The sequence below is a fragment of the Microcaecilia unicolor genome, chromosome 3 (assembly GCF_901765095.1).
Source record: "Microcaecilia unicolor chromosome 3, aMicUni1.1, whole genome shotgun sequence".
NCBI lineage: Eukaryota > Metazoa > Chordata > Amphibia > Gymnophiona > Siphonopidae > Microcaecilia > Microcaecilia unicolor.
The window spans coordinates 399558844-399574726 of record NC_044033.1 but is presented as its reverse complement, the minus strand read 5'-3'; the positions used below and the strand labels follow the sequence as shown (position 1 = coordinate 399574726).

Sequence of the window (15883 nt, the reverse complement as noted above, 5' to 3'; positions counted from 1 at the left end):
GGAAGAGAGGTTGGTAGTTGGGAGGCGAGGATAGTGGAGGGCAGACTTATACGGTCTGCCAGAGCCGGAGATGGGAGGCGGGACTGGTGCTTGGGAGGCGGGAAATACTGCTGGGCAAACTTGTACGGTCTGTGCCCTGAAAAAGACAGGTACAAATCAAGGCAAGGTATAAACTCATATGTGTATCTTGTTGGGCAGACTGGATGGACCGTGCAGGTCTTTTTCTGCAGTCATCTACTATGTTACTATGTTACTTTACTTTTTTCTCTCAGTACTCTGTCAGTTATTGCTACTCCTGCTGCTGACATTATTATCACTTGAGTTACTCCTAATCTCCTGCTTCTCTTTTGTTTTACTGGGATGTTTTGATGCCCAAATAATAAAACATTTAAAAAAGAAAAAAAGAAAAAAGAAAAAATGATCTCCTCTGCCTCTTTCATGGCACCTTTGGCTGTTCATGTCACACTGCTTCTGTTGTTGCTGTCTGCAAATAAAACAACAAATGCAAATAAATAAATAATCTCCTTATAGTGCTTGGCCTGTTTTTTGTTTTACTTTTGGGCTCATTTTCGAAAGAGAAGGACGTCCATCTTTTGACATAAATCGGAAGATGGGCGTCCTCCCATGGACGTCCAAATTGGTATAATCAAAACCAGATTTAGGACGTCCCCAGCTGCACTAAGTCACAAGGATAGCCAAAGTTCAAATGGGGCATATTGGAAGTGTAGCGAAGGCGGGACTTGGGCGTGCCTAACACTTGGACGTCCTTGACCCATAATCGAAAAAAACAAGGACGTCCTTGACGACCACTTGGATATTTTCACCCGGATGTATTTTTATTACGACTAAGGCACAAAAAGGTGCCTGAAATGACCAGATGACCACCGGAGAGAATCGGGGATGACCTCCCGTCACTCCTCCAGTGGTTACTAATCCCCTCCCACCCTCAAAACACATCTTTAAAAATATTTCATGCCAGCCTCTATGCCAGCCTCAGATGTCATACTCAGGTCCATGACAGCGCTTGCAGGTCCCTGGAGCAGTTTTAGTGGGTACTGCAGTGCACTTCAGACAGGCGGACCCAGGCCCATACGGTAAGGGAGCTATGTTCCTTGGAGCAATTCATGAAGTCCACTGCAGTGCCCCCTAGGGTGCCCAGTTGGTATCCTGGCATATCAGGGGGACCAGTCCACTACAAATGCTGGCTCCTCCCATGACCAAATGGCTTGCATTTGGCCGTTTTTGACATGGACGTCTTTGGTTTTGAAAATCACCAAAAATTAGAAATGTCCAGGGACAACCGAATCTAGGGATGTCCAAATTTAAGGATTTGGATGTCTCCGATGGTATTTTCAAAACGAAAGATGGACAACCATCTTGTTTTGAAAATATGGGTTTCCCTGCCCCTGGATTTCACCAAATCGCAACTTAGACAGCTCTTTCAAAAATGCCCCTCCATATCACTCTTTTGGTGCCTTTTGCACTATATATGCCACTTTGCCCCTTTTACTAAGGCATGCCCAAGAATGGCCTGCACCGGTGGAGGCGCATGTTTTAGGCATATGCTGGTCCATTTCCTGAGTGCACTTCGAAAAAAGGGAATTTTTTAATGTGCCAGAAAATTGACATGCGGCAAAATGAAAACCAGCGCCCATCCATTTTCAGCCTGAGACCTTAATGCCACCCATTGACTTAGCAGTAAGGTCTCATGGGCTAACCAGACGGTAAGCATGCAGTGTGCACCAACTGCCGATTACTGCCGCATTTTGGGCGCGTGTCAAAAATGGAAATACTGCCTGGGACGCATGGTAGCTGAGCGGTAGTGCCAATTTGACACATGTTGGACATGCGTAGGCACCTATGCGCCATTGTAAATGGGCCCCTAACTCCCTAATCCATAGGCAAGCTCGTTGCAGCTACTCCTGCTGCGATAGTACCTAACTGAGACTCAAGAAATTTGGAAGTCATGAAAGCAGTCAACTGAACATTTACACAGTGCAGAAATAAAGCTCCCAACTTCAGTACAGTAGATTTCAAAAAACAGAAATTTATTTTCTGTGTGTTCTTAGATACATTTGGAAAAACATACACTTTAGAATTTAGGAAAGTAGTATCTTTAACCTAAAACAAACAAAACACACACACACACACACATTTTCAGGAACCAGTCTCTATTAGGGTGAAGTACTCATGTTATCAAGAGAGTAGAAACTAAAGGTTCAGAGTCAGATCTTTGCAGAGAATCTGTTTAGAATCTATCCATTCTCAAGGAGGGCAACCCCACTGTGTCTTAGTTTCCTCCTATTTGCTTTCCTATCTACAGTTTATGGAGTTCCTTTCCCTCTACTATTAGCCTATAAACCACTTTCTGTCCTCAGCTATAGCGGTATAGCAAGTTTGAATAAAGAACAATAAGCTCATTAGACACCTTCAAAACAGTTTAATTTTTTTATACAAATCCAATGCTGATACTGTTGGCATTCAATGAAAGTTGATAAATCTGTTAGCATTATCCAGGGCCTCTGATTTTTGATGTATTACAATATTCTTTGCTAATCACCAAGTCTCTTTGCTGAGAGCCCTCAATACACTTTTCCACCCAGAGACATTTTTTTAAAATCATTTATATTAGCATATAAAGGAACTTGCTGTTATGCTACTATCTCCACATTCTTGCAATAAAGACCCAACCTGGCCTGGAAAGGACAGTTCCAAGTGCAAAATACTTTCTCACAAAGTCTTCAAAGATAATATTTTAGGTCTCACCAGAGTAGAAGCAGGAACTCTTATACTCTAGATATTGCTGCATAAGGAGAAGAAGCTTAAAATGCCATAGCTGCCTCACTGCCCAAGGCTCCAGGCATCAAATCCTGCAAGTTGCAATTCCCCTGCTGCAAAGGCCTTCCCCTGCACATCCAAAACTATGGTTGGCAGTAATGTAGGATACTCCTCCCTGGAGACCCTTCTTTCCTGTTTCAGGGTCTGACTGCCTTGCAGCATCGGCAGGGCTAACCAAAACCTCTGGGGAAAATGAGAATTGATGAATTTCCTTCCACTGGAGGCACCTGGTGCAGGCCACCCAGAATTTGCAATGCCATCTTAACAGCACAATGGATCAAAATTATCCGTTGGGCTGGTAACTGCCCATGACAAAGTCTCCATAAAACGCTACTGAACACCTTTGTGCATTTTACCCATTAAAGTAAATAAAGAAAAGCATAAAGCTGGAGGAAAATACAAGCAGCTTAGTGGAGCTTAGCATTAAGCTTCCACCATCTTAGATCTCTCATTTTTCTTATTCTTCCTTTTTTAAAACCTAGACAGGAGCAAGTGAAGCGTATATTATTCTTATCCCACCAATCATATCTTCCTGTTTAATCTACTGCAGGAGGGAAATTTCCAAAAGGTACAATTGGTTAGTGCCTAGGATCAATCAGAAGATTAGATCCATCAATGATTCTCTTGGCATACTGTATGGACCTCAAATAGTATGATCTAATACCCTCTTGTTTTCTGTCTTTAAAATTCTACTAAATTCCCATACAGTATTTAGGGCCCTTTTTACAAAGGCACCTTTGCATTTTTAGCATGTGCTAAATTCTGACACCCATTATATTCCTTTGGGTGTCTTAGCATTTAGCGCACACTAATTTTTAAAATGCACTAAAAATGCTAGTACACCTTTGTAAAATACCTCCTTATTGACTACTGATATCATCCAGTATTTCGATTTTGATGTATTCTCATACGTACTTTCACCATACTCCATAGAGGAGAAGCTACTAGCGGCTTAACGCCTTCCACAATCTTGACCTCTTTCAGAAGGACTTGGAGCTCTGTATCATGCTGGAAATGTGAACTTCTATATGTCACAGATCACTAACCTGACACCTCTCCCCCTCCCCCAGCCCATTCCCCATTATTTGTAGGTAAGTACTTAAAATCTGAAATGCAACAGAACCATGAGTTTCCTCTGGCTTATCTTAAACAAACACACTTAATCTACCATTACCTTAACAAACACAATTACCATTTCTTGTTTATTAGATTTTTCAGTTAGCCCCCATATCTTTACCCAAGTCCAACAACCAATATACAGATCGGAACTGCTACAGACCTTCATGGTAAATTATTGCTAGGATTGTTTCTGGATGATCAGGCACTGTTTGTTTGCCTTTCTCTTGGTTCTCTTGGATACTAATACCAATATATACTGCCCTTCTTTCCTTCTCTGTCTTCAGTACTGTGGTACTTACATGCTATTGGTTTAATCATATACTTACCTTTTCATGGGGTATACCACCCAATTTAGGCTGCATTTCCAAACAGCTTAACTAGGAAAAGGTTTATCTTATTAAACCATGAACCGCTATGAACTTAACACCACCCAAGATATGAGCCTCAGTTGAAGGACTTGGGTCACCACTCCAGTTGGCAGCCTTCTTCATGTTACATTTCATGCACCCACAAGATGAGAGAAAACTGGTACTTGGCTATCTTTGTCCCTTGGTGTATTAAAACAGTCTTTGCAGGTCTTTGTTTTTTAAAGGACCAAGCAATGTTGTAGTACATACCACTGTTCCTGATTCCTTGCCCCATTCATGCTGCCTCAGACTGTATTTGCGTTACATTGCTTCTTTGGGTGCCTTTGGCTATTCATGCCTCTCATTTTGCTTGTTTGCCCCTGTGTTACCACTTCTTTGGTATCTAGGATTCATTGTGCCTTTATTGGTGCTGGTTACTCATTTTATGGTGCTTAGGGTACTCTTGCCACACAGCTGACTGCTCATGCCAGATGGGAATAGCAAGGAAGACATCAATGGGAAAGGCAAAAATATGGAATAATTAATAAATAATAACAATAAAGATTAACTACTATTTAAAATATGACTTTATTAATAAAACAATAATAAAACCATAAATAAACTAATACATCACAATAAAAACCAACATGGCCATGTTTTGTCATACACCTTCACTGCAGTTTTCTGTGTCTCTGAGTTGGTATAAAACTTGCTAGGGAAATTTTTTTCCCATATGTCCTGCCCGAACCATGCCTCCATTATATGCCCCCTTAAAATATCTACATGATATGGATCTCCATGTCTAAATATTGGCTTTCAGAAATCACCATTATACTTGCATGGAATCTACACGTCTCTATGTCACAGGGATTTTGTGTCACTTTGCCATACTCTTGGGGCCTTATGATGTTGTTGCCTCCACTGATAAATGCTTACCTTCAAGTTTCATAAACTTTGGATGGAAAATCCCAAAGTTAGAACCAAAAATAGTAGAATTTCCCCTCCTTTCCCCTCCCCCGCCCCATTGACTTTAATGAAAACAAAATGAATGGCATAGTGAAATAAATTAAATAACCTTGAAATAAATCAAATGCATTGACAAAAAAAGGGAAAATGAAACAAAATAATGAAACAATGAAATATGTTTTCTACGCACATCCCTTATTTTTTCTTTCAATTTACATTCGTTCATTTTCATAACCAAGGAGTAAAAAATGTTATGCAAGCATGAATCAGCATAGCTGCAATGTAGCAAACATTATGAACAAGTAAAATCCACAAGTCATAAATCCAGGAGTATATTTTGGACCTTTGGCCTATTTACTAATATTGGTAGGTTCTGCATTTCTGTTCGACACCTTGTTCATAAAACTCCGTTCATCTATCTGTAAAAGTTTGTGAGTCTGGAAGTCAACATATTTGTTATAAAAACCATTTGCTACACCAAATTGTTAATTTGCTGTAGCAACCAAAATACAAGATTCCCTGGGAGTAAAAACGTCCATTCATTATTAACAAAATTATTATACATAGAATTACTGCTTTTACATTGTACGAAATATATAGTCCTAGTTATTATTGACTTTAACAAGTCATTCAGTCCATTCTGTTTGCATTTTGTCTTCACAGAGCAAAGTCCAAGAACGGGGGTCGTTGTTTGCGGGAAAAGTTGGACAGACTTGGCTTGAATTTGCCTGCAGGGAGAAGGAAAGCAGCAAATGTAACCCTCCTTACATCCTTAGTGGAAGGTATATCAACTTTTCCCAAAGTAAAAAAACAGATGCTAGCATGAAAATGTAAAATACTTAGGGGCCCTTTACAAAGATGCACCAAAAAGTGGCCTGCAGTAGTGTAGGCACGTGTTTTGGATGCACGTTGGACCACTTTTCCACCGCGTCTGGGAAAAAAAGGTTTTTTGGGTGGCCAGGAAATGGATATGCGGCAAAATTAAAACCAGCATGCATCTATTTACGGCCTGAGCCCTTAATACCACCCATTGACTTAAACATCCAGCACGCGCCAGCTGCCGATTACCACCAGTAACGCTCCAGAGGTAGAATGTAGAAAATTATTTTCTACTGCGGGTTTTCGGTGTGCGCAAAACTCGGAATTACCTTCAGGTGCATGCGCTAGCCAGGAGGTAATGCCAATTTGATGCATGCTGAATGTGCGTAAGCCCTTGCGTGCCTTTGTAAAAAGGCCCCTTAGGGATTTAACAAAAAAAAAAAAGATAAAAACAGAGTAAGAGTTCTTGGGATGGCAAAAGGCAAATGAAGAATCCATATTGTGTGGGCAATTCTGTAGGAAGGAAGGCATAAACAATGCATTATTTGGTAGCTCTACTTTCTGTATATACATCTGTTTTTAGCTTGAATTTTCTTTCTTTTTTTTTTTTTTAAATATCTCCCACATATTTATTTCTATGACAGTCACTATTAAGACTTTTTCCAGTATTTTCTCTCCACATGACTAAAGACTAATGTCAAACAAGTACATTGTGAGTTGAGGATTAGAAAAAGAATTTCAGATCCTCTATTGTGTGTCCTGCACTCTGCCAGTGTTCAACTAGTGGTAGTTTCATTGTTGCGTCTAATATTACTACGGTGTTTGATTATTCTGGTTGTAATCATTCTTATTGTTTTGCCAATGTTTAGCAGATTGCATGGGCAGATGACAATGTATATGATGTTGGTAGTGTTGCAATTTGATGTATGATGGAATGTGTATGATTTCTCTGTCTATGGATGGATGAATGTTGTTATTTCAAGAGCGTGCTTACAAACATGGCATATTCCACACCTGAAGTGATTTAATTTTCTTCTGATGGAGTAATTCTTCTCTGTCCTCCATGGTTGCTCTATAATATCCACTTGTTCTCTAGGATAGCCTCTGTTCTTAAACCTTTCTTGCATCAGACCGGCTTCAAGATCGCTATCTTCTAAATCTGTGCAGATCCTTTGTAGGTGTAGAAACTAGCATAATAGTAAATTTCTTTTCAGCGCTTGATGATGGTAGCTATTGTAATGTAAATAGGCATTTTAGTCTCTGGGTTTCTGGAAGTGACTAGTTTGAATGATGAGAAGGTCCAAAAATCTGATTTCTGTAGAGCTGTATTGCATCTTGAATTTGAGATTCTCATCTTGTTCATTCAACCAAGTATGGAATTATTCTAAGGTTGTCATATTGCCTTTCCATAAAATGCAAATATCATCGATATAACGCTTATAAAATTTTACATGTTCTCCAAAAGGTGTGTATCAAGGACTGTTCTTTCAAAATTAGTGACACATAAGTTGGCCAGATCTGGGGCCATGAATGGCCCCCATCGTGGTGCCCTTGATTTGCTGGTAAAATAAATGTTGAAAACAGAAAAAATTGTTGGTTAGAGCTATATTCACAAGGGTGAAAATGAAGTGGATTAGGTATGTGTATGGGTATTTCTTGTTCTCAGGATTTCTTTGATGATAATGATTCTTGTTGTGGAATGTTGGTATAAAGAGCCTCAATGTCCACAGTTACCATGATTATCTCAGAGAGGTCTTCTTTGTACCCTTGAAGGAGCTGTACCATGTTCCTTGAATCATGGATATAGGATGGAATTTTAGGTATAAAATGCCTCAGAAAGAAATCAGTGAAGGCTAAGAGGGACTCCAGAATGGAGCCATTGGCAAATATGATCAGTCTCCCTGGAGGGTTTATGAAGGATTTATATATTTTGGGTAATATGTATATGGTAGGAGTAATAGGCAGTTGCACTTGTAAATACTGACACTCTTTATGAGTCAAAAAATCTACCTTGGAAGAAATGTCGACAACATTTTAAATTTCTTTCTGTAATTGAGGTGTAGGGTCTGATGGTAATAGTATATAGTAGTTGGTGTCATTCATCTGGCTGTGGATTTCTTTAATATAATCTTTCTTTTCTAAACTAATTATGCCTCCACCTTTGTCTGGTGGCTTAATCACAATCTCTATATTTTTAGACAATGATTTCACAGCTGCAGCTTCATCCTTGGTAAGATTGAAATAATGAGGTTTATGTTTCTGTTCAATAACTTCCAAATCTTTCTGGACACATAAGTTGAATGCATGGATTAGAGGATCCATTGGTCCTTGTGGTCCTTGTGGTACCCAGGTAGAGGGGTTCTTAACAATTGACAGATCAATGCTGGATGTTTGTTGTAAGAAAAATTCAGTGATTTGTAATTTCCGGATGAACTTAAAAATTTTGTAGTGGGTACAAAAGAAAAGCCCTTTAGAAGCACTTTGTATTCTATTTCTGAAATTTTGATACTTGAAAGATTGAACTCTGAAATTTATATCTCCAGCTGTCTAACTGGTGTTCTTTTCTTGTCTGGGGATATGATCTGAAGGTTCCCCTGCCATGTCCTTGCACTCTGGTGGTAGGATAAAATATGTTTTGAGGTGGATATTATCTGTTATGTGGGAGATATTGTGATTGAGGTGGTCATGCTGTGCTCTGTATCTCCCATATCAAGTCTAAAAAAAGCTTGTTGAGAGCCTAATGGTGGTGAAGATAATTGAGGTGGTTGTGAATCAACCAGACTGCTGAGTGGAAAAGCGTATACGTCTCCAGATTCACATCTGATTCTTTTCCTGCTATTATCTTTGTGTGTGTGTGTGTGTGTGACTGTCATGTGGAGGAGCAGCCTGTGCTGTTTTGGATGTAGATGGTTTCTCTGTTCTAGTGTTAGTATAAATTCTAGCTTTACTAAAGGGGTAAATGAGTCCTTTACAATAATCTGCCTCATCTCTGTTGAATGTGAGGTCCTTGGTCTCTCTTATTTCATCTAATTTATAATTTATATCTTTAAGTACTGCCTCAAAGTTACAATCATCCTTTTTTATGTTTGTTAACAAACCATCACAATTTTCTTTTAAATTCTTACTTCAATTTTTGACAGTTTCTTCTATCAATATCATCAGACTTAGCGAGCATTTATTCAAAATACACCACCATTTGTTACAGTCTTGGTAATCCAGAAACATATTTCGAGCCTTCAGAATCTGAAGGCCTCTAAGTATTTTCTTGGCCCTGCAATAATTAATCATGCTGTAGAAGTGCAATTCATTTCTAATAATATTTCTTAATATTAATGATGTTAATCCATCTGTCTATGGATTCAGTAGGTGGGTGACTGATCTCCTTGTTCTATATCATTAACCTTGAATAAGATTTATTATTTTTTTTATTACATTTGTACCCCGTGCTTTCCCACTCATGGCAGGCTCAATGCAGCTTACATGGGGCAATGGAGGGTTAAGTGACTTGCCCAGAGTCACAAGGAGCTGCCTGTGCCTGAAGTGGGAATCAAACTCAGTTCCTTAGGACCCAAGTCCATCACCCTAACCACTAGGTCACTCCTCCACAATGATCGTCATTGTAAGTCAAAGCATCATCCCAGGGTTGGAAGGTCATGTTGTTTCAAAGGCAAGATAGGGATTGACCACCGGGTTGGAGAAACAAGGATCTGCTACGGGCAGAGCAACTCTAAAGAGGGGAAGTAGCATGATCAACAAGACTCTTCCAAAAAACCAAGGAGACGAGTTGAGAAAGTATACACTTTATTCCGTATTAGAGTTGGACTCAATACAGCACTGTGTTTCGGCAATAGTGCCTGCCTCAGGAGTCTAAAAATTACAAAAGACGCTGATAAATACATATACATAAAAATCTGTTTGCATAAACAAGATTAACTGTAAAAATGAAAAATAATTTAAGGACATGTGTACATATTCATATATGTAAAGAAATTAGAGAAAACATGCAGGATTATTTTCGAAAGAGAAGGGCGCCCATCTTTCGACACAAATCGGAAGATGGGTGTCCTTCTCTCAGGGTCGCCCAAATCGGCATAATCAAAAGCCGATTTTGGGCGTCCCCAACTGTTTCCCGTTGCGGGGATGACCAAAGTTCCAGGGGGCATGTCGGAGAAGTAGCAAATGCAGGACTGGGGCATGCCTAACAGATGGGCATCCTCAAGCGATAATGGAAAAAAGAAGAGCGTCCCTGACGAACACTTGGACGACTTTACTTGGTCCTTTTTTTTTTACGACCAAGCCACAAAAATGTGCCCTAAATGACCAGATGACCACCGGAGGGAATCAGGGATGACCTCCCCTGACTCCCCCAGTGGTCAATAACCACCTCCCACCCCCCAAAAAAACAACTTTAAAAACTTTTGTCTTTTTTTTTAGAGTATGGGTGAAGGACCTCCTTCGCTATGCCTCCGACCCTGCAACAGCAGTTGAGGAGGTCCAAAATGTGGATGTTTGTGAGAAGGATATTCATGCCTGTTATGCCTCTGATACCCCCTTTATTTATTTGGATTTTGGATCATAAGTAGCAGCAGTGGGATTTGAACTGGCCACCTCTGGATTACAAGACCAGTGCTCTAACCACTCCTCCACGGCACTCCACTCCCTTGAAATTTGGCCATCCCTGTGGGGGGGGGGCAGTATACAGGTCCCTGGGGGAATGTATGTGTGTGTCAGCAGAGGCTTAACGAAGGCGTGAACGTCCTTCTTTCAAACATTTTGGACATCCTCAACTGCCCCCCCCCCCCACAAGAATGGCCAAATTTCAAGGGAGTGGAGTGGACATTTTGGCAAAAAAAAGTCCATTTGCCTCTTTGTCCACTTTTTGTACGTTTTTCTGTTTTGAAAATTAACATTCAAGGTTTGTTCCTTGATTTTTAAGGTTATATGCTATCCTGCTTATAATCGAACGAGAAAAACGCCCAAGTTCCGACCTAAATCGGGAGATGGGCGTTTTTCTCACAAAAACAAATAAAGCGGTATAATCGAAAGCCGAACTTTGGACGCTTTCAACTGCACTCCGTCGCGGATGCGGACAAAGTTGACGGGGGTGTGTCGGAGGCGTGGTGAAGGCGGAACTGGGGCGTGGTTATCACCCGAACAGAGATGGGCGCCTTTCGCCGATAATGGATACGTTTGTAGCTAGAATTTAGGGCACTTTTCCTGGACCCTGTTTTTTCATGAATAAGGCCCCAAAAAGTGCCCTAAATGACCAGATGACCCCCAGAGGGAGTCGGGGATGACCTCCCCTGACTCCCCCAGTGGTCACTAACCCCCTCCCACCACAAAAAAATGATGTTTCACAACTTTTTACTTTCACCCTCAAATGTCATACCCTCCTCCCAAGCAGCAGTATGCAGGTCCCTGGAGCAGTTGTTAGGGGGTGCAGTGGACGTCAGGCAGGTGGACCCAGGCCCATCCCCCCCCTACCTGTTACAATTGTGCTGCTTAATGCTTAGTCGTCCAACCCCCCCAAACTCACTGTACCCACATGTAGGTGCCCCCCTTCACCTCTTAGGGCTATAGTAATGGTGTAGACTTGTGGGCAGTAGGTTTGGAGGGGGATTTGGGGGGCTCAACACCCAAGGGAAGGGTGCTATGCACCTGGGAGCTCTTTTACCTTTTTTTTTGTTTTTGTAAAAGTGCCCCCTAGGGTGCCCGGTTGGTGTCCTGGCATGTGAGGGGGACCAGTGCACTATGAATCCTGGCCCCTCCCACGAACAAATGCCTTGGATTTATTTGTTTTTGAGCTGGGCGATTTCATTTTCCATTATCGCTGAAAAGCAAAAACGCCCAGCTCACACCTTGGCGAATAACACATGGGCGTCTATTTTTTTTGAAAATACGGTTCACTCCGCCCCTTCACGGACCCGTTCTCGGAGATAAACGCCCATGGAGATAGGCGTTTCTGGTCGATTATGCCCCTCCATGGGAGCCTGGATATTTTTGGCAGGACTTAGAGTGGTATACTTGAATATGGGCAAGAAGATCAGTTAGGATGAATTTATTACTGGTCTTGGGCTTATGGATGGCTAGGTCAGCTATAGGACATTTGATGATGTGGTCAATTGCTGAGCAAGTACTATGGAGTTCATTATTCAATCAGTATATTTAGAATCAGATTACTTAATTTTTCAGAAAGTGTTGAAATCTTTTCTATTCATTGAAGCTTTATAGGTTGAGTTTTGTGAGCTGCATTTTTATAAGGTTTCTAGATTTTTGTATTTTTTTTAATTGAGGTCTCAATAAGATAACACACAAGATATGAAGATAAACAATTAACATGTATGCTGAAACCAGGTTAACACACAAGCAGTGGAAACAGGTAAAGGACGATGATAGATATCTAACATCCCAGCAAAGCAAAAAAAAAAGGTCATTAGATACCATCTGTAAAGCCAGGACTTAACTTCTCAGGGCACCTTAATCAAATTTGCTATCTCAAGCCTTCATAATTAAATGATCAAGAAGTATTCTTCTTCAACAGTTAAAAGACTCCCAATTAAAACCTGCCCCCATTTTCCTCCCCCCCCCCCAGCCTCCTCCATCCTCTACACCCATCCTAACCATCCCCAACCCTTTCCCAAAAGCGATAAACCAAACAAAAATGACTACTACTGACAATGAGATCTACAAAAATACTTAAGAAATATCAATCCTTCTCAAATAACAAGTATATATTAAATTCTTTCAGTTTTCTAAGGCACAGTCATCCCTAAAGACGAGCTGGATTCTTCAAATCTAATATACCTTAAATTTAGGAAAGGCTTGGAGGAATGGGTTCCAGATCTTTTCAAATTTATTACATTTACTTCTCAATCCCCCATGTGATTTTTTGCAATGTTCACAATGCCAAGTCTGGGGATGACCAAATCTAGGGACAATCAAATTTAAGGATTTGGACAACCCTGACCATATTATCGAAAAAAAAGATGGACGTCCATCTTGTTTAGAAAATATAGGTTTCCCCGTCCCTGGATCAGGATGTACTGCGAGGACGTCCAAATCGAAACGAGGATGTCCCTTTCGATTATGCCCCTCCATGGGTCTCTTTTATCAAGCCATGCTAGCAGTTCCTGCACAGCATTGCCAACAGAGTCCATTCAAAGTGAATGGGCTTTGTTTGTATTACCACACCGGTAGCCACTATTGTGATATGATAAAAGAGGCCTTAAATGACTACCGCCTGTTTTCACGTAGTCTTAAATTTGCTTGAAATGAATACACAAGACACATTGTGCTCTTTTTTACCGCTCCTTTTTTCTGGAATTATCTACCTCTTATACTTCGTAATGAGTTGTCTTTCAAACGTTTTAAATCACAAATACATTGCTTTTTCAACAGGCCTAACCTATCTAGCCTTCCTTGGATCTTGGGTGTTTCTCATACTGGCCTCTGTACCTGTACTTGGTATGTCATATCTAGATGGTCTTGGATGAGTGTCTTTCCTATTCATATTATAGAGTTCCTTTCTTAATTTATGTTTTGTCTTAGCCTGCAAACCACCTAACCCTGCAAGTCCGATTTGTGCAGTTTAGAAAGTTCCATAAAAATAAATATAAATACACTTTTTGTTTCTACCTTCTAGCCACAGTGTTTTTGGCAGCCAGTAAAAAAGAACAAACAAACAAACTGCATAAGTTGAATCCTGTCAACTGGCAGCTAATTGTAGCACTGACACCAACAAGAGAAAAGAAAGATCCATAGGAATAGGTATTTGCACATTCTTTTATATGGTGTTTACATACTGAATGCCAGAAATTCTGAATCTGAGAGCACTGCTACCAGGCCAATTTCTCTGCATCCTCTCCAACATAAAGAGGAAGTATTTTGCTACACTTATGACCAAAAAGTTCATGTGGTATCAAGTCCTCCCACTATAAGATAAGATAAGACATTTTTCTGAAACTCAATGAGAGCCGCAATCACTCTGTAGAAGAGTGTCATCAATCTTTTAGCACTTGTATTCTCAAAAATCAATTTTTCAAGCTCTAGGTTAGAGCATGTAGGGGAAAACTTATTGACTGAAGTTAACATAAAGTATCTGAGTTGGAAATATTGACAAAAAAAGAGAATTTGATTATCAACAGTGTGGAGATACAATATTAGCTTTAGTTCAAAACACTCCTTCCTTATAGAATTTGGAAAATGGAATAAATCATTTGACATTAGATACAAAGCTGGTCACATTGATTGATGCAAGTATATCCCTCAATTAGGGGCCCTTTCACTAAGCCGCGTAAACATCTACGTGTGTCCAACATGCACCAAAATGGAGTTACCGCCTGACTATCACGTGGCTCTTGCGGTAGTTTCATTTATGGTGCACCTCCGATATAAGCGTATGAAAAATATTTATTTTTGACGGCGTGTAACAGACATGCGCTGAGTGGCATTTGCTGCGCATAGGTCATTACCACCCGGTTACCGCGTGAGTCTTTACCGCTAGGTCAATGGCTGGCGATAAGGTCTCAGATCCAAAATGGATGCGCAGCAATTTTCATTTTGCCGAACATCTAGTTTCAGCAAAAAAGGCCTTTTTTACAGGTGCGCAAAAAAAATGGATCGTTGTGCACCCAAAACCCGTGCCTACACTACCGCAAGCCATTTTCCAGTGAGACTTTGTAAAAGGACCCCTAATTTAGGCAACAGCAGTGCTGTTGTTCTGAACCAGCTGTTGACTGAAATAAGTTCTGTGGGAAAAGAAATAAAATGTGGCAGAATCCGACGCAAGGCAAAGGCAACAAGTGACAACTGAGTTGTTTATAATATCTCTGGTGCTTTATATACCAAATCCTAGAAGAAAGTCTAACTCCTACTCTCCTTTACCTACTGCTAGGAATACCAGAAGGTCAGTACAGGTCATTATGGGGTCCTTTTACAAAGTGATGGTAAGCCCAACACAGGCTTACCGCTCGCTAAAAGGGAAGTACCGCCAGCAGTAGATCCCGTTCCCAGCGTTCATCATATTCAGTGCTACAAAAAATATATTTATTTTTGTAGTGCCGGTGTGTACCCGGTGATAATTGGGTAGATCCCTTACCACCACCCATTAAGTGATCCCCCCCTAAATGGCCACTTGGCAAGTGCTTCATTTCCTGAAAAAAAAAAAACAAAGACCTGCCTTTTATCTGCTACAGTAAAAGGGGGCCTCGGCGCACATCAAAAACATGCTGACGCCAGAACAGGCCCACTTTTACCACAGCTTAGTAAAAAGGACCCTATATGTTCCCTTTAACAGTTCTGGTTGCAGCTGTGATGAGACTCTGAGACTATAATGCAGGTCTTCGAAATCAGGATCAGTAGAGATATATGCTTGGATTCTCAAGAACCCAGTAGCTGTAAATAGCATAGAGGGGCATAATCGAACGGGGCGCCCAAGTTTTCCTGAAGGCATCCTCGCAAAGGGGCGGGGAAACCCATATTATCGAAACAAAATGGACAGCCATCTTTTGTTTCGATAATACGGTCAGGGATGCCCAAATCTCAACATTTAGGTTGACCTTAGAGATGGTCGTTCCCGGTTTTTGGCGATAATGGAACCGAGGACGCCCACCTCAGAAATGACCAAATCCAAGCCATTTGGTCATGGGAGGAGCCAGCATTTGTAGTGCACTGGTCCCACTCACATGCCAGGACACCAACCGGGCACCCTAGGGGGCACTGCAGTGGACTTCACAAATTGCTTCCAGGTGCATAGCTCCCTTACTTTATGTCCTGAGCCCCCCAAATCCCACTCA

The 15883-nt window shown here is 40.9% G+C and overlaps 1 protein-coding gene across 1 annotated transcript in view; it reads left to right on the top strand.

The window, feature by feature from the left end:
• TFAP2D (transcription factor AP-2 delta) overlaps positions 1 to 15883 on the top strand; it is a 122899-nt gene that overhangs the window by 61836 nt on the left and 45180 nt on the right. The window contains exon 5 of the mRNA XM_030195578.1: positions 5934 to 6052. Within this exon, the coding sequence (XP_030051438.1) occupies positions 5934 to 6052 (119 nt within the window). The remainder of the gene's footprint in view (positions 1 to 5933; positions 6053 to 15883) is intronic.